At 40.1% G+C, this 22,009-nt stretch overlaps 1 protein-coding gene across 33 annotated transcripts in view; it reads left to right on the top strand.

The window, feature by feature from the left end:
* Positions 1-22,009, top strand: part of ANK3 (ankyrin 3) — a 902,861-nt gene that overhangs the window by 602,824 nt on the left and 278,028 nt on the right. For all 33 annotated transcript variants that reach the window (XM_073596276.1, XM_073596279.1, XM_073596287.1 and 30 more), the window contains 5 exons: positions 1,391-1,495; positions 5,965-6,063; positions 10,677-10,775; positions 18,426-18,524; positions 20,016-20,201. In XM_073596276.1, coding sequence (XP_073452377.1) covers positions 1,391-1,495; positions 5,965-6,063; positions 10,677-10,775; positions 18,426-18,524; positions 20,016-20,201 — 588 coding nt within the window. The remainder of the gene's footprint in view (positions 1-1,390; positions 1,496-5,964; positions 6,064-10,676; positions 10,776-18,425; positions 18,525-20,015; positions 20,202-22,009) is intronic.

Genomic DNA, 22,009 nt, shown 5'->3' on the forward strand with positions numbered 1-22,009 from the left:
GAAATCCAATGGAGGGGCCCTGATGTAAGAGGGACTTTGATAGGCACCCTAATGTAATGGAGGTTCTGATAGGGACTCTGAAGTAAGGAGGACTCCGATGAGGATCCTGATGTGGGGGGGGGGGGTGTTAATGAGGTCCCTGATGTAAGGGGGGACTTTTTTTTGGCCTGCGAATATTTGTCAAATATACAATGTGATCCTTGTACTGAAAAGTTTGGCGACCCTTTTTCCAAAGCACACAGATTTTGTCAGGAGCATCAAAAACTCCCTGGTGGATTAGAACAAAGTTGTGAATTGTGTCGGGGGTTGTCTTGATTGAAGTTCATATAGCATATGAAAAGCCAGGGACTGACTTAACCCATTGGGATCCACCTAAAGTATAATTTTAAAGTTGGAGTACACAACTTTCAGGGATTAGAGGGTGTCATTTACATGATAAATACAATACAATTTTCGTTCATGTTGCTGGGTTTTTTGTTCAAACACTTCATTTTCCATTTAAATGCATGCAGCGTTTGCCTACAGTTCACAAGCACCTTAAGACGGCATGCTGCAATCAAAGAAATACAGCGCAAGGGCAATACAGGTCAAACACAGCTGCTGAACTGCCATATGTACTGTTCAGTTAAAGTGGTTCTAAAGTTGAAACTTTTTTTACCTCAATGCATTTCCTGCATTAAGGTAAAAAATGTGTTAGCATTTGCTGTATGCCCCCCTCAAACTCTTTCCTTAGTCTTGAATCGATCCAGCGATGTGCCCGGCTGCATCTGGTCTCCCCTCTCTCCCTGCTCTCACAGGCTTTGCTGAAGCTGCTCTCAGTTTAATCCTGTGAGCAGAGGGCAGGGCTATGCCGCACTGTGTGTGTCTATGGAGGCCCATAGCCCGGCTTGGGAGCGAGCCGCACATCTACCCCAATAGCAAGCGGCTTGCAGTCAGGGCAGACACAGAAGATGAGGAGTGGAGAGCGCCGGTGTGGGACCCCAGAAGAGAGGGAAGAGAGGGAATTTCATTAAATTAAAGTTCAATAGATTTTGCTGATTTGTGTTTGAGGTGCTTTCCAAACTCACGTCAAATTAGTTTTTAGTTGATGTTATTTTAATACCCTGCTATACGATATATAGTATATTGCAAACATGAATTTTTTTAATTGTTACGTTATTTTATTTATTGTTACAATATTCTTTTCAGTAAAGTTGGGGCCGACCTAAGGCTGAAATATTGAGCTAGGGCTACCAATCAGGTTAATTGATTGTTTCATTTAATCAAATGTTTCTACATTTATATACAAAAGACTTATGTTTGATTGAAGCACATGGAATTTTTGTTAAAACAATGTGTGTTTTTATTTCTACCCTGGTAATTGATGAAATATTTGCTTTTTGTCTTACAGCAGTCTGACACAAGTGCAAGTTACTTGAGAGCTGCCCGGGCTGGTAACCTAGAAAAGGCCCTTGATTATTTGAAAAATGGAGTGGACATCAATGTCTGCAATCAGGTAAATATTTCTTTTTTTAATAGAAAATACTGAGATCTTGTACACATTATTGGGTTAATTTACTATAGGTAAATTGGCTGTTCACTTTACAAGGAAAGTTTCCCTTTGCTTAGTGAATGTGGTGAAAATTCACAAAGAATCAGGGCCGTCTTTAAGGCAGGGCAAATGGGGCAGCTGCCCTGGGCCTCATCATTGTTGTGGGGTCCAAAGCAGCTGCCTCATACTTGCCAACTATCCCAGTTTATATTTCCTTGTCCTTTGAAGTTTTAGTCCTGTGCTGTGTCCCGATATCTCAGTGTGAAATGCTGCTATTAATGCTGCCCAGCTCTGCCCTATTGTTGTGTACAGATGTCTCACCTGCAGACCCTGTGTTTACATGTAACCATCAATCATATGTAAATAGCAGCTACATTCATATGTAAATAGCTGAGGCCAGCAGCATTGATATGTAAATAAAGGCGGCATTCATATGTATATCATGCCCCCCTACAGTGAGGAGAAGATGTGCTGTAACCTATAGCAACCAATCAGTGAGCAGTATTACTGTACAGTAATCTCTAGCAACCAATCAACAAGCAGAAATCATGTGCTGTAACCTTTAGCAATGAATCAGTGAGCCTTAATGTTTGCTGTAACCTCTAGAAACCAGTCAGTAAGCGGCAGTGATATGCTGTAACCTCTGGCAACCAATCGCTGCCTGATCTGATACAGTAAACTGATTTTAAGTCTAGCTGCTATTTATTGTATGTCTCAGAGCAGGTGGAGAGCAAAATTGCATGGACGGGGGCCCAAGAAATTTTTTGCCCAGGGTCCAATCAATATTAAAGATGGCCCTGCAAAGAATACCCAATTATGTGTAGGGAATATGAAACAAAAACAATATTTTTGCTTGCACATGATTGGGTGATGTAAGCCAGCAAAGTTTTATCTCATTCACTAAACTAAGGGAAGATTCCCTTGTAAAGTGAAGAGTCCCTTGCAAAAAAAACAGCCTATTTGCCTTTAGTAAAGCAACCCCTATTGAAGCCACTAGAAGTGTTGAAAAAACTCACTGAAGTTGTGTGGATGGGATTTGAGCTTGGTGGTATCAGTTTGAGATACTTCTAAGATTGTTAAGAATTTATTGACCTGTACATTTGACCTGCAGTTGACTTGCTTAAAGCATATTTTCCATTCCTTCAGATTTGTATGAGATTTCAAAACCTGCTTGAAGCAAACAAATGTCTGATGGCACAGGTCCTTCAACTTACATTACAATAAAATGGGTGCAAATACTTGAGTATTTAACATCTTCAGTGCTGATGTTGAATGTTTTTATATAGATGCATATACATTCTGTTTTTGGTTTTGTTTTGTTTTTTTTTTGTTTTGTTTTTTTTTTGTTTTTTATGGATACCAGACAAAAAAGTAAATGATTGACCCGAATATATAATTTGCCCTGTTTGATATTTGAAAAAGAGACTTGTCATTTCATAGATATTTCAGGTTTTGCTAGCTGCTGGTGAGTCAAACTACCTGTATTTCTTAGGGACTGTTATTGAGCTCTCTGCTCTTGAATTCTGTTGTCGTCTTATTCATTTGAAGTGGAAAGGAGGTGAAATTGACCTCCCTGGGACACAGAGAGCATCAAAATTCTGAAGAAGTTAAAAACCTTCTCCACTCTACTTGAAAAAAAAAAATTCTCTTCATTAGGGGACACAGCCTTAATTCTGAGACAGGAAGGTTATACTGCTGTCTAGAGGAGATTGGAGGCAGCTGAATAACCCTCTGATCTCAGAATTAACTAGACATATGCAGAACGGAAAAATGTGTTTAGTTTCGGATAAATTCGTTGTTACTAATTTCGTTTTGTTGATTTGTTTGGGAATTTGTTTAGTTTTGTTGAATTTTGTTTTGTTTAATTGCGTTTTTTGTTTTAATTTTGTTTTGATTTGTTTATTAATTTTCCAATGAATTACACATTTTGGTCTGATTCGAATTCTGCATCCTTAACCCCTTGCCGACTAGTGCACGACGATGTATGTCGGCACAATGGCACGGCTGGGCAAATGGGCGTACAGGTACGTCCCCTTTAAATTGCGGCATTGTGGGCACTCGCCGCATACTCTGTGACCGTGCCCACGGACTCCATGTCCGCCGGGGGTCCGCAGTCATGTCACAGAGCGGCAGAACAGGGAGATGCCTATGTAAACAAGGCATTTCCCTGTTCTGCCTAGCAACATGACAGGGATCTACTGCTCCCTATCATCAGGAGCAGTGATCTCTGTCATGTTGTTGTGAGCCCATCACCCCCACAGTTAGAATCACTCCCTAGGACACACTTAACCCCTTGATCGCCCACTAGTCTTTAACCCCTTCCCTGCCAGTGTCGTTTACACAGTAATCAGTGCAATTTTAAAGCACTGATCGCTGTATAAATGACAATGCCCCAAAATAGTGTCAAAAGTGTCCGATATGTCCGCCATAATGTCGCAGTCATGATAAAAATTGCAGATCGCCACCATTACCAATAAAAAAAAATTAATAATAAAAATGCCATAAATCTATCCCCTAACTTTTGTGGAAACCAATCAATATACGCTTATAGCGATTTTTTTAATCAAAAATATGTAGAAGAATACATATCGGCCTAAACTGAGAGAGAATTTTTTTATATACATATTTTTTGGGGATATTTTTTATAGCAAAAAGTAAAAAATATTGCTTTTTTTTCAAAATTGTCGCTTTTTTTTTGTTTATAGCGCAACAAATAAAAACTGCAAAGGTGATCAAATACCACCAAAAGAAAGCTCTATTTGTGGGAAAAAAAGCACATACATTTTGTTTGGGTGCAACGTCGCCCGACCATGCAATTGTCCGTTAAAGTGACACAGTGCAGTATTGCAAAAAGTGCTCTGGTCAGGAAGGGGCTAAATCCTTCCGGGGGTGATACTGATTTTGGGGGTACCCCATGCTGTTTTTTTTACATTTTGGCATGGGGTTCCCCTTAAAAACCATTGGGGGGGAACCAACGCTGTTTTTTTCTGAATTTTTCATTGCTGGCATTTCATCGCTGGTGAGTCATCAGTTGTTAGGGATGCGGTAGCCGGCTTCCCGGCCCGCTCCTTAACAACCAGCTATTCTTCACACAGAATTTGAATCGGTTGATAATTTTTCAACCGATCCAGATTAGAATCGCTCCGAAAATTTGGAATTTATTAAAAAATTAGTAAACAAAACAAAATTAAATGGATTTAAATGAAAAACAAATCTTCGCATAACCAAAAACTAGTCAGTGCATCCGGAAAGTAGTCACAGCGCTTCACTTTTTCCACATTTTGTTAAGTTACAGCTTTAATACAAAATGGATTAAATTCATTATTTTCCTCAAAATTCTACAAACAATACCCCATAATGACAACATGAAAGAAGTTTGTTAGAAATCTTTGCAAAGGTATTAAAAATACAAAAATGAAAAAAAAAAATATTTTTAATACCTTTGCAAAGATTTCTAACAAACTTCTTTCACGTTGTCATTATGGGGTATTGTTTGTAGAATTTTGAGAAAAATAATGAATTGAATCCATTTTGGAATAAGGCTGCAACATAACAAAATGTGAAAAAAAGTCAAAGCGCTGTGAATACTTTCCGGATGCACTATATATTGGGACCAAAACTAATTGCACATGTCTAGAATTAATCCTGTGTCCCCCAATGAACTCTAAAGCCTGGTACACACTATCAGTTTTTTTTTTGTTCAACTTAGCGGGCTGAAAGAAAGAAAAACTGTGGAGCTTGGGAGGAACCTGCTGTTCTAACTATCCAATATCAGTACAGCAATCCCCCGCTGAGCTATTGTGTTCTGACAAGGGGACCGCCCCCCACCAGAACACATCGGTCAGCGCTCGCAGCCAAGTTTTTCTGGCACGCCCCTTTGACAGAAGCCGGACGTTCAGCCGGCTTCTGTAGGGCAGGCTGCCGTACACACGTTTCTGTTAAGCTGGCGGATATATTATCTCTATGTACCAGGCTTAAGAAATGTATGTTGCATTAAGTACAATAATCCTGTTATTTCTGTGTTCCAGTTGGGTGGATTTCTCCTCATTTCCTTTTCTTTCTGACACCCTACAAATAGATAGGAAGTGGTGAGAAACTTCCCAAATGTGGTCACACTCGGCAATAAAAAGTTGACAGAAGTTCCCATATACCACACTCTATCCAAAATTGAGTCAGATACATATGAAAATGAAATAATTGTCACTTTCAGCTAGCAGGTGTTGTGTTAGAGCCTGCTGACTCCTGGTTTTCTGCAGGGATTTATTAGCAGGTGTAAACTGATCTTCTGCTTTCAGAATTATTCACAACACACAGCTGAATGTGACAAAGAAGGGACAACCTCCCCTTCTAGTACTTGCTGAACCAAATGGGTTTTTAACTTAGAAGCAATTAAGTATGGATGTAAGTCTTATGACTTGTGTTTGTTTTTGTAGAATGGGCTAAATGCTCTCCATCTTGCATCCAAAGAAGGGCATGTTGAAATAGTTTCGGAACTCATTCAACGAGGTGCTGATGTCGACGCATCTACAAAGGTTTGTGTCTGTCTCTTATATTTTTAAAGCATACAGTGCCTTGCAAAAGTTTTTCCTGTTTTGTTGCCTCACAACCTGGAATTAACATGGATTGTTTAAGGATTTGCATCATTTAATTTACAGAACATGCCCACAACTTTGAAGTTGTTTTTTTTGTATTGTGAAGCAAACAACAAATAGGACAAAATAACAGAAAAAATCAATGTGTATAACTATTCACCCCCCTAAAGTCAATACTTTGTAGAGCCACTTTTGAGGCTATCACAGCTCCAAGTCGCTTTGGATAAGTCTCTATGAGCTTGCCACATCTTACCACAGGGATTTTTGCCCATTCCTCCTTGCAAAGCTGCTCCAGCTCCTTCAAGTTGGATGGTTTGCGCTTGTGAACAGCAATCTTTAAGTCTGACCACAGATTTTCTATTGGATTGAGGTCTGGGCTTTGACTAGGCCATTCCAACACATTTACACGTTTCCCTTAAACCACTCAAGTGTTGCTTTAGCAGTGTTTTTGGGGTCATTGTCCTGCTGGAAGGTGAACCTCCGTCCTAGCCTCAAATCACACACAGAGTGGTACAGGTTTTGCTCAAGAATATCCCTGTATTTAGCACCATCCATCTTTCCCTCAACTCTGACCAGTTTCCCAGTCCCAACTGCTGAAAAACATCCCCACAGCATGATGCTACCACCACCATGTTTCACTGTGGGGATGGTGTTATTTGCGTGATGTGATGTGTTGGGTTTGCACCAGACATAGCGTTTTCTTTGATGGCCAAAAAGTTCAATTTTAGTCTCATCAGACCAGAGCACCTTCCTCCATACATTTTGGGAGTCTCCCACATGCCTTTTCGCAAACTCAAAACGTGCCAATTTGTTTTTTGCTGAAAGTAATGTCTTTCTTCTGGCCACCATAAAGTCCAACTCTATGGAGCGTACGGCTTATTGTTGTCCTATGTACAGATACTCCAGTCTCTGCTGTGGAACTCTGCAGCTCCTCCAGGGTTACTTTAGGTCTCTGTGCTGCCTCTCTGATTAATGCCCTCCTTCCCCGGTCCATGAGTTTTGGTGTGCGGCCTTCTCTTGGCAGGTTTGTTGTTGTGCCATGTTCTTTCCATTTGGTTATGATAGATTTGATGGTGCTCCTAGGGATCATCAAAGATTTGGATATTTTTTTATAACCTAACCCTGACTTGTACTTCTCAACAACATTGTCCCTTACTTGTTTGGAGAGTTCCTTGGACTTCATGGCAGTGTTTGGTTAGCGGTGCCTCTTGCTTAGGTGTTGCAACCACTGGGGCCTTTCAAAAAGGTGTGTATATGTAATGACAGATCATGTGACACTTAGATTGCACACAGGTGAACATCATTTCACTAAGTATGTGACTTCTGAAGGTAATTGGTTGCACCAGAGCTTTTTATGGGCTTCATAACAAAGGGGGTGAATACACACGCACATGCCAATTATCCGTTTTTTATTTCTGAAAAATAGTTTTATGTATATATTTTTCTAATTTTACTTCACCAACTTAGACTATTGTGTTCTGATCCATAACATATAATTCAGATTAAAAAAAACATTGAACTAAAGGCTGTAATATAACAAAATAGGTAAAAAGCCAAGGGGGGTGAATACCTTTGCAAGGCACTGTATACCACATTTATTTCTCCATTTTTAAATAGGAAGTACATGAATCATTACGTACTATTAACAAAGGTTTGGTGGGCACTTCTCAACACAGCTCTCATTTAAATTTTTTTGAATAGATATTTTGGTATTTGGAGACCAGAAACCTTGATGCTTCCTTCTAGGTCTCTTGCTGACAATTTATAACTGTTGTTTTCTGTAATATTTGAAAGGTCAGAACTGGGTAAAACAAGGGTCACATGTGAAATCTCTCTGCGTAGTAGGGACTGTGGTGGCCCAAAATGTTCCACAGCAGGTAGAAGGTCACTGGGCACTAAAAGGTCACTGTGCAAAACAAAGACGATGTGTGCCCCCACCCCCCACCCGCTTGTGATGGGACATCCCTCTGCAAAGTAGTGTACTCACAATGTTCCATAAGCAAAGTAAAGCAGATTACACAAAAAATAGGCTTTTGTTGTCTTTCCATGAATGGATCTCAGTTGTCCTGTACAATAATGATATTCATTTTGAATATCATTAACACCCTTTTCTTATTTTTTTTTTTGGGGGGGGGGGGGCTTACTGTAGCCCTCTTAAAACTGTTTCCTTATGCTGGTCTATATTTTCTTGTTTTTTAAATACCCCTACACTTATATTTAACTTGATGTCATGCTCATGTCATGCTCGTCTTCTGGGGTCCCTCGGCAGCTCTCACGGCTCCTCCCCACATCAGATAAACCCCTGGGAGAAGCGCTCTCCTGGGGGGTTACCTTGCGAGCGTGCTTCCGAGTCCAGCATTTGGCGCCCATAGAGGCCGAATGCAGGACTCGGCCCCGCCCCCCGGCGCTCGCGTCATTGGATTTGATTGACAGCAGCAGGCTGCACTGCTATCAATCTATCCAATCAAGAGCCAAGAACCCCCAGGCAGACAGAGAGCGCGTCCCCGTGTGTTAAGTTCGAGGGTTCAGGTAAGTAAAATGGGGGGGCTGGGAGGCCGGTCACTGACAGGTGTTTTTTCACCTTAATGCATAGGATGCATTAAGGTGAAAAAACACCAACCTTTACAACCCCTTTAAGCATTTCACAGAGGAAAAATCGTTGTTGACTTGGGAATCAGAAAAATTAGAGATCTGTGAGTTTTAGCAAAAAATAATTCTTGCAATAAGGTTGACTGCGAGGATTTTGACCTTTACTTCTGAAAATACTAGTTGCTTGATTCTCTTGCTGAGCCAGTGGTTTTATTTCTGTGTGAGTTACTGACTCAGAACATGTAAGCATATCCCTAGCTTTACTTCATTTGCATTATACTTGTTCCAGGTCTGTTTGTTACATTTTTTTAAAGCAAAGGTAGCCAGGCAGATATTGTTTTTCAGAAGGAGGCCAGCAATGTCAGCCTCAATATTACTCTCAGTATAAATTTATTTTAAACGAAGGGGCATCGTTTCACTTTAGGATACAATAAGCCAAAGATACAAGCAATTCTAGTGCATGACCTATCTTGGCATTCCTAAATCTGTTGGTTTGGACACTTTAATGGTGGGACCACGGCATCTAAGTTTTTATGGCCTTAGGTAAATTTTCTGATATGTCCAGCACCTTTTTGCCATGGTATTTATTTAATAATAAGAGTGCTACAAAGACCTAAAGGACCTATGATGTTGCATTACATGGAGGATCTGGGTGGAAGGGTTTCAGTTTCTCTAAATATTGGGGCCAGTATAATTACCCAGATAGCAAGGATAACTTGCCACACATTTGTGGCAGTGTTGAATTGTAAGTCTTTTTAACTTGCTGCACAGTTTCACTGGCAAATTGTACACTTGCAGAGCACTTGAAGCACAAGTTCTAGTTGACACTTTTCCAAATTCAGCCTCAGTGACCCCTGTGGTGGGATGACTATTGCACAACATAACTGAACCTGAACTTGCAACAGACTTGCAGAATGTCTGCAAAGAATTTTGATCTGGAGTCATGCAGTGCGGACTTGCTGCAATTGTTCAACAAACTTGTGAAGCCTGGCAAGTCTAGCAATAGCTTAGCAATTCATTTTCAAACTTGCAGCTCATTTGCTTGCCATCTGGGTAGCTGTCACTCATAACTATAAACGCAAAGCAAAAGGAGGAGAGAGAAGCGCCAAGCCAATCCTTTAAACAGCTTAGGAATTAATTCAGTATATAGGTATAAAACAGCACTAAAAACTTGCGTGAAAAATGTTGGAGCACTTGCAGAGTGCTAGAGCGGGTGGAAGCTTCCACGTACAGTGTCACAGGAGCACAGTAGGACCGCCAGGAAGTCTCTATTGAGGGATCCACAAGCGCCGTGTGTTAGCCGCAGCTGGAGCCTCGGTAGGCTTCGTGGAGATGTCCTCCTCCTTTTGCTTGCCTTTTTTTCACAGTGATCAGGTTCTCCAGCCTGTGCCTGAAGCGGCCTCACTCCCTTTACAGCCTCCTTTTAGAGACTGTAATTTTTAGGGGTTCATCCCCCAGAACTTTTAATCCACTCACCATTCACATGGATGCACCTTCATCTATCAGCATGCAGATGCATGCCTTTTCATTTAAATTTTAATCTTTTTCATCAGATGGTTTAGGGCTGAACATTATACCAATATTGTGTATGTGTTTCCTCCTAATATCACTCATAGCTATGCATGTCAACTTTGCTGTCCGTAGATATCTAGAATCTTTGGTGTCTGTGCCATAATAAAAGTAGAATAGTCAGCGTGTTAGTGTTAGCGTGACCTGTACTAATGATACAGGTGGAGTTTTGTAGTTAACAGACAGTAGGTGGAGTTGTGCAGTTAACAATCTTGTAAATATTGTAAAACCCATTAAAATTGATGTAGACTGTTTTTTTCTTTACTAACATTATTTTGAAGCTTTACGTGTACAGCTTGATGTGTCCCTAATGATAATTCCTTTTTTTATCATCTTATGAAAAGAAAATGTACTTTATCTAAAGTAACAAATGTATTTCTTATTTTATTTTGCAGAAAGGCAACACTGCTCTTCACATAGCATCCTTAGCGGGACAAGCAGTAGTAGTGAAAGTTTTGGTAACAAATGGCGCTAATGTTAATGCACAGTCTCAGGTAAAAATATTGTAACTCGGCACTTATATGCACAAATATGTGAAACCTAATCACAGTTTTAAACATCAAAACAAATTGTTAAAGCCCAACCTCAGCAAAAACTATGTAACTAAAGTCACTACCTTGGCAGTATTATTGTTTGTAGGGAGGTTACAACTTCAGTCCAAACCTGTAAATGGAAGAGGTTTAAAGCCCAACTCTAGCCACACAATTCCCAATGAAGTGAAGCTGTTATCCTTAATGCATATCCAGCTTATATTTTCAGAAACTAAAAGCATACTTTGACAATACAGTCTTGCTACATAATGTCAGATTATAATTAGAAGCTGGCGTTCCATAAAAAAAGAAGAAATAACTTTCATGCCAGCATTTTTTATTGATTTGAATCACATTGCAGAGGGGACATTGGTGTCAGCATTGGAGCTCCCAGCATTTAGTCTGTCAGCTATACATGCAAATATTAATTTGCAATCTTACTTGTCTGATGTCTTCTACCCCGATTGATATGGATATGTATTGTGTTAGCAAGCTGTTTGAAGCCATTCTACCTCCTTTCTTAACTGAGAGATTCTGTGATGGGAGTGCTGATTATTGCATGCTGTGTAGAAGGAGACATGCACAGAAAGGAGTAAAAAGCACCTACAATGAAGGATTCGTGCAGCTGAGCCTGGCATGTCAAGTTATGCACAAACAAATTCTGAGCTTGTACCTATGTATATTCTGTATAGTTGTGCAAACTGCATTGTTACATGGCCAGAATCAATAATGAGAGAGTGTACAATCTGCCTGATTTCTCTTTCTGGTTTTCTAGTAAAAGGTTTAAAAGCCAAGAAACTTTTTTTGCTACTGTAAAAGTGGGAGTGTTGCCCATAGGAATCTCTCAGATTTTAGCTGACATTTTGTAGCGCATCTTAGTTTTGCTTTGGACATCACCTCTATCTTTTAGGGTACCTTCTGACAGCTCTCTAAGGGGCTAAAAACACACTACTGATTATGTGCCCTGGATTTTAAGGGAACACTACTCTTTGTGAGTTGTATGCCTGCGGACCAGTGGCGTAATGTTACTTTGGATTCAAGTCCATGTCTCCCCAAGACACACAGACTCTGGGAACCCTGTATAGGACCTATATGCCATATTTGAAATAGTGACTGCTTCACACTGTTGGGACTCATAGCAGATGCTGATGTCATCAACTCCAGCCACCTTTCTGGGGTTGTCTGCTATAATGTGTTTATTGTAAATAAGTCTAGTGTGGCTTCTAAGGGTCCTTCACCCATTGTTGGTTGTGCTAATTAACTCTGCTATTGTGTGAAGGAGTTCTGTGTTGATATTTATAATAATGTGTATTGTAGTTAGTGAGCTAGGAGATGAAGGCTGACCTGAAAGGTCATATCTCTGGGTCATCTAGTCTGGTTAAATGACTAGTTAATTAGCTCATGTTAATTTATGTTTCTGGTTACAGTTGTATTGTTGGAGTAGTATGATCAAGAGGGGGGAACCTCCTAAGTGTTTAAAAGCCTGTATTCGTATTCTAATAAACAGTTCTATTTCTGGTGTACTCCAAGACTGGTGGTGTCTGGTTCTTGGGGTTACTATAACCAGATCCACTGGTCTCGTGTTTCAGGACTTGGGAAGCAGCTTCATGGTGGATATATATATATATATATATATATATATATATATATATAAATATATATATTGTGATGGACTCTGTTCTGCCAGCACAAGGGATGGAGTGACTCAATATCCTGGACCTGGGGGTGTAGATACATGGTATACAGATGTGAAACATGGATACATGTAGATCCAGCAGCCACCAAAGTCACAGAGGTGATGTAACCGAGGACTGGAAGTGACACGCATATCTGGCCAGAAATGACGTCATGATGCTGGCAGAAGAAGCAGATGGAGACTCTGCAATTTGTTTCAATAATGTGGTTCCAATAATTTTTATTGCACAATTTCATACAAGAGTTAATTTTAATAAACTCATATGGATATTTTTCAATTTCCTTAACTAAGTTCCTGGGCTCCAGTTTGATTTTGTAGTGGATTACATAGCACTGTATACGCTGCAGCTTTGTTCTATGTGGCTCCTTTTCTAAGAGGCTATTTACGTCAAGTTGCCCTTGGCACATCTTAAACGGCACCCACCACCCGGTGCTTATAAGGGTCATTGATTCCCACAAGCAGCAGTCTTTTCATATGCACAGATAATCAGGCTGCTTTGCCGAGTGTAGTGTGAAACATATAAAGAAGAACATGTCTTAAGTTAAACCATACATATTACAATCTAAAGTTACAATCTTTGTACAGTTATCTTTAGATTTTACAAAACTACAACCCCAATACCAGAAAAGTTAGGATGCTGTGCAAAATCTTGAAAAACAGAATGCAATCATTTGAAAATCTTATAAACCCATATTTTATTCACAATAGAAATGCTAAACCGCATACTGCATCTATGACAACAGAATGGCTTCATAGTAGAATAGTCTGGTGTGCCCTCAGTCCAGACCTTTCATCAATTGAAAATATTTGGCGCATCTTGAAATAAATATTTGGCGCATCTTGAAATAAAAAAAATACGAAAAAGAAGACCCAGAACTGTTGACCAGTTAGAATCCTATATCAGGCAAGAATGAAACAACATTCCTCTCTGAAAACTCCAGCAACTGGTCTCCTCAGTTTTCGGCCATTTTACAGAGCGTTGATAAGAAAAGAGAAGGATGCTAAACCATGGTACACATGTATGTAATGTGAGGACCTATCTAAATTATCCAATAAATTTTCACCTAATCAGGCAGGCCATTATACTACATAGTTATTGATAGATCTAAAGAAGATTGTTTAGTCAGATTGTAACATGTTTGGCAAGCTTAAAATTTTAGATGTGTTACACTGAGGCTGGCAAAGCATCCTGAACACAGCTTGATGCAGGTTAGTTAATATAAATATCTAATATGTGAGAAGAATAAAGAGACTTTTTAGTACAGTTGGTCAGGTTTGAAAACCAGGAACATAAGCTTAACATCTCAGTTTTACAGACGATTAGTGGAAAATGAAGCAAGGCATGGAAGAGACTGGCAGGAGCAGAGTTAAAAAGGGTGATGGCTGAAAAATATGTAAAAGATGGCAGCATATGAAAGCAAAGCATCAGTGGGTGTTAGTTGTGCACTCTTACATATCGGTACAAAGCTGATTCTCTGGCACCCCCCTGTGTTTCAGCATCCTTTCCCTAATTACTAAGACACATCTTGCTTTCCAAAAGACTATCCAAAAATACGGCATTTGAATTGCAAATTTAATCTGCAAAAAGGGAAATTTTTATATAATCTACCATGTGATCTGCAGCCTGAACTGTCCATGAATACAGATCTTATTGGGAAAAGGGATAACGATGACTGTTATTATAAACCTAATCTTGGCCAGATAAGGTAACTTCTTGGCTCGGTTACATTATTTTAGACATAATCTGCTGATAATAAAGAAATAAACCTAAACTTTTATGAAAAAAGTGTTCAAATTAATGAGTTAAACTAAGTCCACTACATGCTGCTATGTGTTTACATGGTTTATTGTTTTCTAATCATAATAGTCTATTTGTGCAGTATCTAGGAGCAAGCGGTGAAACCCATCCTCACCCTAATCTTGTAGGAATCACTAGCAGTCAACCATACATCCTTGGCAAGTGCTTGGGATCTAGGGATGAGCCGAACACCCTCCCATTCGGTTCGCAGCAGAACATGCAAACAGACAAAAAAATTTGGCAGAACACACGAACACCGTTAAAGTCTATGGGACACAAACATGAATAATCAACATGTAGATCCTCTATTGGTATAGATCCTAATAGGGATGGGCGAACGGTTCAGTCCGAGCATAGGTTTGGGCCGAACTTTGGTTGTTCGAATGTTTTGCGAACACCGAACAATATGCGGTGTAAGGGGCAAATACGAAAGCCACCGGAACACTGTTAAAGTCTATGGGACACTAACATGAAAAATCAAAGTGCTCATTTTAAAGCTTATATGCAAGTTATTGTCATAAAAAGTGTTTGGGGACCCGTGTCCTGCCCTGTATCAATGCATAAAATTTTTTTTAAAACAGCCGTTTTTTTCGGGAGCAATGATTTTTTTTTTAATGCTTGAAGCAATGAAAATGAAATATTCCTTTAAATATTGTGCCTGGGGGGTGTCTATAGTATGCCTATAAAGTGGCACATTTTTCCTGTGTTTAGAACAGTACTGCAGCAAAATGACATTTCTAAAGGAAAAAAGTCATTTAAAACTGATTGCGGCTGTATTGAATTGTCGGGTCTCAGCATTATAGATAAAACTCATTGAAAAAAAGAACATGGGTCCTTCAGTGCACCTACTTTTATTTTAACACTTACAACTTAATATATGAAAAGGAAAAGTATATTCCAAGTCATCAGTGCTTTTAAGATTTAACAGTAAGGAATTATATTTTGGCTCAAAAATTTGAAGCCTGCCACCACAACAAGGTAGACTCTTTTGAGCAGGACGCTACACTAACACTAACTGTACTACCTTTTCAATGCCCCGTTGTGACGAAAATGTAAGCGTAGGATAGTTTTGCCTTAACAAGACGTGGTGTGATCTGTAGAAGTAATGTAATTGTAGATGTAGTTTAATTCTGGGTTATTAAATATATAGTATTCAATGTCAGTCATGCACAATATGTTCTTTCATTAGCATTTGAAAAGGACAGAGACAGTTTTTTCTAGGATCTAAGTGACACCTAGATGCCAATAAAAGTTCCCATTAGAGTAAACATAGATTGCCACCTTCCTGAGGCTCAAAGAAAACTGCTAGTCATCTTGGCCACACGGATCTGCAGGAGGCATTCACAAGGCTCCGGACAGTCTGTAAGCTTTGATTAATATCAAGAGATCTAAGGAACCTATTTTATCTCTCATAAAAGCTAAAATATTAACGGCAGAGAGATGAAAATAATTCCTTTTGATCGTACACCTGATGGCTTACATGTACATGTAACTCTGTATGTTTAGCAGGTGTGGAATCCTAGAGAACCACACAAAACCGTTATATGGCGCCTGATTGCGACAGGCAGGCAGTGATTGGTACTGTTGCGATCGGACTGATGCGCTGGTATTGGAAATCCTATCCATGACCCAGCAATCAGCGCTGTTCTGGGCCAATTTGACTCTGGTCATTTCAGAACACAAAACATTTCTGGCCTGAGACAGGAACACCCCCCCAGGGTTGATTGGCCAAGGGCTAAAGTCCAGCCCGCATCCATATTTCAATAAATTGGGTAGCCTGAGATATGGACATTGTTCTTCCATGAAGCCAGTTTGAAACTGGGGAGTTCCCACATGTTCCAGTATGCTTCTACTAACAGATAGACTTTGGTAAAGTTTATTTCTGTTTTTATCCCTTTTTATTTTCATAGCAAATTGCCAATTTGTGTGTCTTTCTGCATTTTTTATATCTTTTTTGGTAAATCCTTTTTCTTTGTATATCTTATATGCACTGCCCACTTTCAGGATATTAAATGATAAAATTAATAAGTGACTTCTGTGTACTAAGCTAGGACTCCTATCTCTGGAGAGGTTGTTGTATTTTAGTGCCTAAGTACTCGGTCTAAGTTATGTATCAATCGGTATGCAATTGCATTATGTTTTGGCAGATTGCATGCAGATTGTAAGCTAACAGATCTGCCAGACGCAGATCTGTGTGTGTGGTGGCTCAGCAGACCAGTCTGCGGAGAAACTGTTGGGTGGTGGCAGGCTATCGTTTATTGTGTGTCTGGTGTGTGGGTGTGGGGACAGTGGGAAGAGTGATTAACACAGGGCTTCAAGTTTGCAGGATAGCTGGAGGAACCCTAGAAGTGTATAGTTGCTAGACTGCTCCCCAACCCTTAGAGTGCACAAGATTGTATGTAAGATTTGTATCTGCCTGTGTGTGGTCAGCTAGCTGGATTGGAGTGGAGTCTCCCTCTAGTGGTGGCCAAAGGTAGTGCAGGTTGTGAGAATACTACAGCCAGTCTTACATGCTCAGTATAAGTTCCCCCTTATTCCCTTAGTTCCTCATATACCCCGGTCACGGAGCGCACGTCGCGGTTAGTTAGTCGCCATGGGCGTGCAAATTCGTGATACCCATCAATCTATCTTCCCTGAGCAGATCTAAGACAGAAAAAAAATTCATTAAATCCAATCCAGAAAAGAGACATTCCCATATATTCAGTAATGAGACATCCCAATCCAGCAAAGAGACATCCCCATGTATTCAGCAAAGAGACATTCCAATCCAGAAAAGATTAATCCCCATATATTCAGCAAAGAGACAGCCCAATTCAGCAAAGAGATGGCCCAACCCTATACACACTCAGTCCCCCCTCACACCTGTACATACTCAGCCCTCCCTCACACCTGTACACACTCAGCCCACCCACACATCTGTACACAGAGCCCCTACTAAAGGTAAAGTAAACTAAAGTAAAGGAGGGCTTCCTAATCCTAGCTTGGGTTTACACATGTCGCTGAGACAGAGAGAAGCAGGAGCCAAGCACAGTCCTGAATACGGTACAGGCAGCACACACAAGTGAAGTGCACAACCAGGAAGTAGCCAGAGGTGGCAGTAATGAGCCCCGATGTGAGCTCAATGACACAGAGCAGCAGCAGCTGCCGACACCATTCTGTAGTGCACCTATATAGAAAGCCAGCACAGCGAAGTGGCACCCCTGCACCCATATGAAAAGAATGGGCCAGGGGCAGGTGCTCTTCCCGCCCCTGCCTTCTCCCAGCCCTGCCAGGCAGCTGGGCTCCCTACATGTGTATGGGCTGTCCCCCTCCCCCCCCCCCCGATGGTGGCCCTGGTGATAGAACATATTTAGGCCACCTGCTTCTGAACCCACATTAGCTTGAGCAGTTGGTGTTCAATATATTGCCAGGCTTCAGCAAAAAATGTTGCTTTCAGAACATAGTAACTGTGTAATTAAGGGCTTGTGTATGCAGGATTTTGGTTATGTCAGGATTGCGTCTCCCCCTATTCAAGTTAATGGGAATGAAAAAACAGCTTGGAGCAGCTCAGAAGAAGGTCAAATGCAGGCCAGAAGGCAGCCAACTGCAGGAAGGATCTCAGAAGTGTCTCAAACCGATCTTAAAAGCACTCTGCATTCACCCATTGACACAAGCCTTAAAATGCTTCCTATCAGTTGTAGTAAGAAAGTGTTAAAGTTAGGATTTATTGCTGATCGTGTCTCTACTCGGTTGATACAAGTAGAGACATGTTTTGGTAACCATTAGAGTTTCAATGCTAACAGTAGGTTAGTAATTTGAAGCGGTTGTAAACCAGCTTTTTCAGAAGGTCAACAATGGTAGCATCTATATTCCTTTCCTTCCTAAACAATATTTTCAGTTATGACAACAAATCTAAAGTAGTAATGGATCATAACAACCATTTTGATTTCAGCTTTATTTGATTATAGTAACTAGAATGATGAAGAAGGGTTTTAGTTGGTTGCTATGAGGGCCTGCACTTTGCATATTGCTGTTTGCATTATTTAAAAAAATGCCTGCTTGTGTCAGCTTGTTTTGTTAATGCATATAATGATATATAGGAGCACATGTCTCATTTAAAAAGTATTGTCTCTATTTTCAGAATGGCTTTACACCACTGTATATGGCAGCACAGGAGAATCACTTGGAGGTTGTAAAGTTTTTGCTGGACAATGGGGCGGGTCAGAGTCTTGCTACAGAGGTAAGAGTTCCTATTGGAGAAAGGCATAAACATCAGACGGACGTTCCATGAATATATGATTGTGCAGGATTGCATGCAGTCAACACCTAATAACTATATACAAAATCGTTTTTGCTCTGTATCTATTAACAGCTTCTGTTACAAGTGAGGCGTATGGAAACCAGTGACACTGGCTCACTATTGCTGTCTGTTGGCAAAATCACCCCCAACAAGTATAACTTGAAACATTACCATTATTTATTATATTGGGTGAAAGGTGATTACAGCACTAAGTGCTTACAGGGACAGAATAGCCAGTTGTTTGCTATCAAGTCAGAGTTATGGCACAGCAAAGTGATACGAGTTCATTGTACACAAACTTTAGTGGACCCGAATTAAAAAAGTAAAGATTTTCTATCTTGTAAGTAACATCTAAAATTTTTAATTGCTTGTTAAGCAATACCCCAAAAAATGTACCTTTTGTCTTGAGTTTATTTTGAAAAATAGCAAATGTCATTGACTACACCTAAGCACGCCTGTGCTTTAAGCCTAATAGCTATATATCTGCATTGTGATATAAGGCAGTGTGCTTTGACTGTTGGTCTCATGAAAGCAGAACTTCATCCAAAAAGGGAACTTCCACTTATTTACTTATTTGGGGGGAGAGCGGTTAACTGGTTTTGACAGGTGCCCACTCCCACTTCTGGTCAGATCGCCACGGCGATCCGGGCAGAAGTTTGGACCCCTCTCCTTCCCCCCACAGCCTTCTGGGACACATTACAGGTCCTGGAAGACTGTGGGACCATTCACAAAGTACAGCATGGCTCACGATTGTGCAGTGGGAATCGCAAGGCTTTACTGTCAGTTTCCCTTAGTGAAGATTCCGGCACCTGGACCAGAAGCTGTTTGAAGAATTGTCTCAGGTCAGGACAATGCGGGGTCCCTGGACAGGTAAGTGTCCTTATATTAAAGGTCAGCAGCTACAGTATTTGTAGCTGCTGACTCTTAATTTTTTTTAGGGGGTACTGGAGCTCCTCTTTAAATTCCTGTTCTGCATCATTCATTCTGAGAGTCTGTGCTTTCTGCATCTCCACTGCTGCTTAAAATTGTTTCCCAGAGCTTAGTGAATGTGGTGAATTTTCACTTTACAAAGAATACCCCATTACGTGCAAGGAAAGTAATCAGTGTTTTTGCTTGCACATGATTAAATACTGAAAGTCAATAGAGCTTCACCTCATTTAACAAGCTCTGGGAAAATGGCCCTTGCAAATTGCAACTACTCTTGAAAAGTGAACAGTCAATTTGCCTTTAGTAAAAATATCAACAGGTAGCCTACAGGTGTTACTGGTGACTAATCATTTGTCCCCTGCTTGTCTTTTGCAAGCACAGTTTCCACATGACCTCCTTAATGTACCAAAACCAGCACTTATAAATGGTTAAGTTCTGGTAGGATGTCTTTTAGGGTTTTAAGAGGTTTTAAATCCAGGGCTCTGTTTCTTGTTCTATCCACAGGATGGCTTTACACCGCTGGCAGTCGCTTTACAGCAGGGCCATGACCAAGTGGTATCTCTGCTTCTGGAAAATGACACAAAAGGAAAGGTTCGCCTTCCGGCACTCCACATCGCTGCCAGGAAGGATGACACAAAAGCTGCTGCACTTCTCCTGCAAAATGACCACAATGCCGATGTGGAATCCAAGGTTTGTGAATGGGACATGGATGGAAAGCACCATATTCTGCACGCTGTAATAAAATCAAATGTCTTTTAGCAAAGCATAAGAATAAAGCATTGCAAACCTTCCTTCAGTTCTAAATGTCATTACCCTTGCTTTAACCCCAATGTACGGTTTTTAGCCTTTTTTTATGAGCACAATTTTTTTTTCTTTTTGCCATTAAAGTTTGTTTTATCTACCTTTTAAGCTGAGCATGCGCCAGTACAACTAGCTCATATGAATGTATGCACTGCTATGATGCAAACATTTTCTAATAGAAAACACATTTGCAGCACAGGGTAGTTTCCCCTAAGATTTATTCTGAATTATATATATATAAAAGAAATCTAGAGTAGTCTACCACTTTCTTCCCTTTTCTCTTTTCCTATTATATTTTTGTGCACACATACATGCATCCTTGTAGGGCATGAAAATACATATCTTTATAAATAAAGGATTTTGCGGTCCAAATACGTGTTCCTACAACCTCATTTAGCTTCTGCTGTTATGTTAATGTTATATAAAGGTTCAAGACCTATCAACAATTTTACCTAAATTGTAACTCAAATGCAAATAGTCATTTATCTAACTGTTCTAAATACCACGCATTAATGTTGATTTACTAAAGTCTTTGAAAGTGTTCTAATTGTAAAATTGTGTATGAAGATTCACCTCATTTATCCACTAACTTATGTCATCTGCACATGAATGGATAATTGAAGTGAATATTTATATTATTGCGTGAATATTTGCAAATCTTTTAGTAAATCAGCCTTTTTGTGTGGTATATATACAGTATATGCTTTTCATCTGCCCATCATGTTTAAAGCTGAATTATAGTAGAAGGGGTTCAGAACTCAATCTAGAGATTTTCGCGTATCCTTTTCTTTGTTCTTTTTTATTGCCAAACCTAAATTTCAACTGAAGTGTCACCACATAGAAAAATGGTCATTATGGTCTGGCCATTTCAATGTAAAAGCTTGTTGTGTATGCTGTTGTATTTCAATGGTATTGTTTAGTATATCAAATAGCGTTGAGCCGAACACCCCCCAGTCGGTTCGCAGCAGAACATGCGAACAGGAAAGAAATTTGTTCGAACACGCGAACACCGTTAAAGTCTATGGGACACGAACATGAAAAATCAAAAGTGCTAATTTTAAGGATTAATATGCAAGTTATTGTCATAAAAGTGTTTGGGGACCTGGGTCCTGCCCCAGAGGACATGTATCAATGCAAAAAAAAGTTTTAAAAACGTCAGTTTTTTCGGGAGCAGTGATTTTAATAATGCATAAAGTGAAACAATAAAAGTGAAATATTCCTTTAAATATCATTCCTGGGGGTGTGTCTATAGTATGCCTGTAAAGTGGCGCATGTTTCCCGTGTTTAGAACAGTCCCTGCACAAAATGACGTTTCTAAAGGAAAAAAAGTAATTTAAAAGTACTCGCGGCTATAATGAATTGTCGGGTCAGGGCAATACAGATAAAAGTCATTGAAAAAAACGGCATGGGATCCCCCCAGTCCATTTCCAGGCCCTTTGGGTCTGCTATGAATATTAAGGGGAACCCCAAACCAAATTTAAAAAAAAAATTGCGTGGGGGTCCCCCAAATTCCATACCAGGCCCTTCAGGTCTGGTATGGATATTAAGGGGAACCCTGCACCATTTTTTTTTTAATGGCGTAGGGGTCCCCCTCAAAATCCATACCAGACCCTTTAGGTCTGGTATGGATTTTATGGCAAACCCCGCGCCAAAATTTTTTAAAAAATGGCGTGGGGGTCCCCCAAAAATCCATACAA

Source organism: Aquarana catesbeiana, linkage group LG08, assembly GCF_042186555.1.
Source record: "Aquarana catesbeiana isolate 2022-GZ linkage group LG08, ASM4218655v1, whole genome shotgun sequence".
Lineage (NCBI taxonomy): Eukaryota > Metazoa > Chordata > Amphibia > Anura > Ranidae > Aquarana > Aquarana catesbeiana.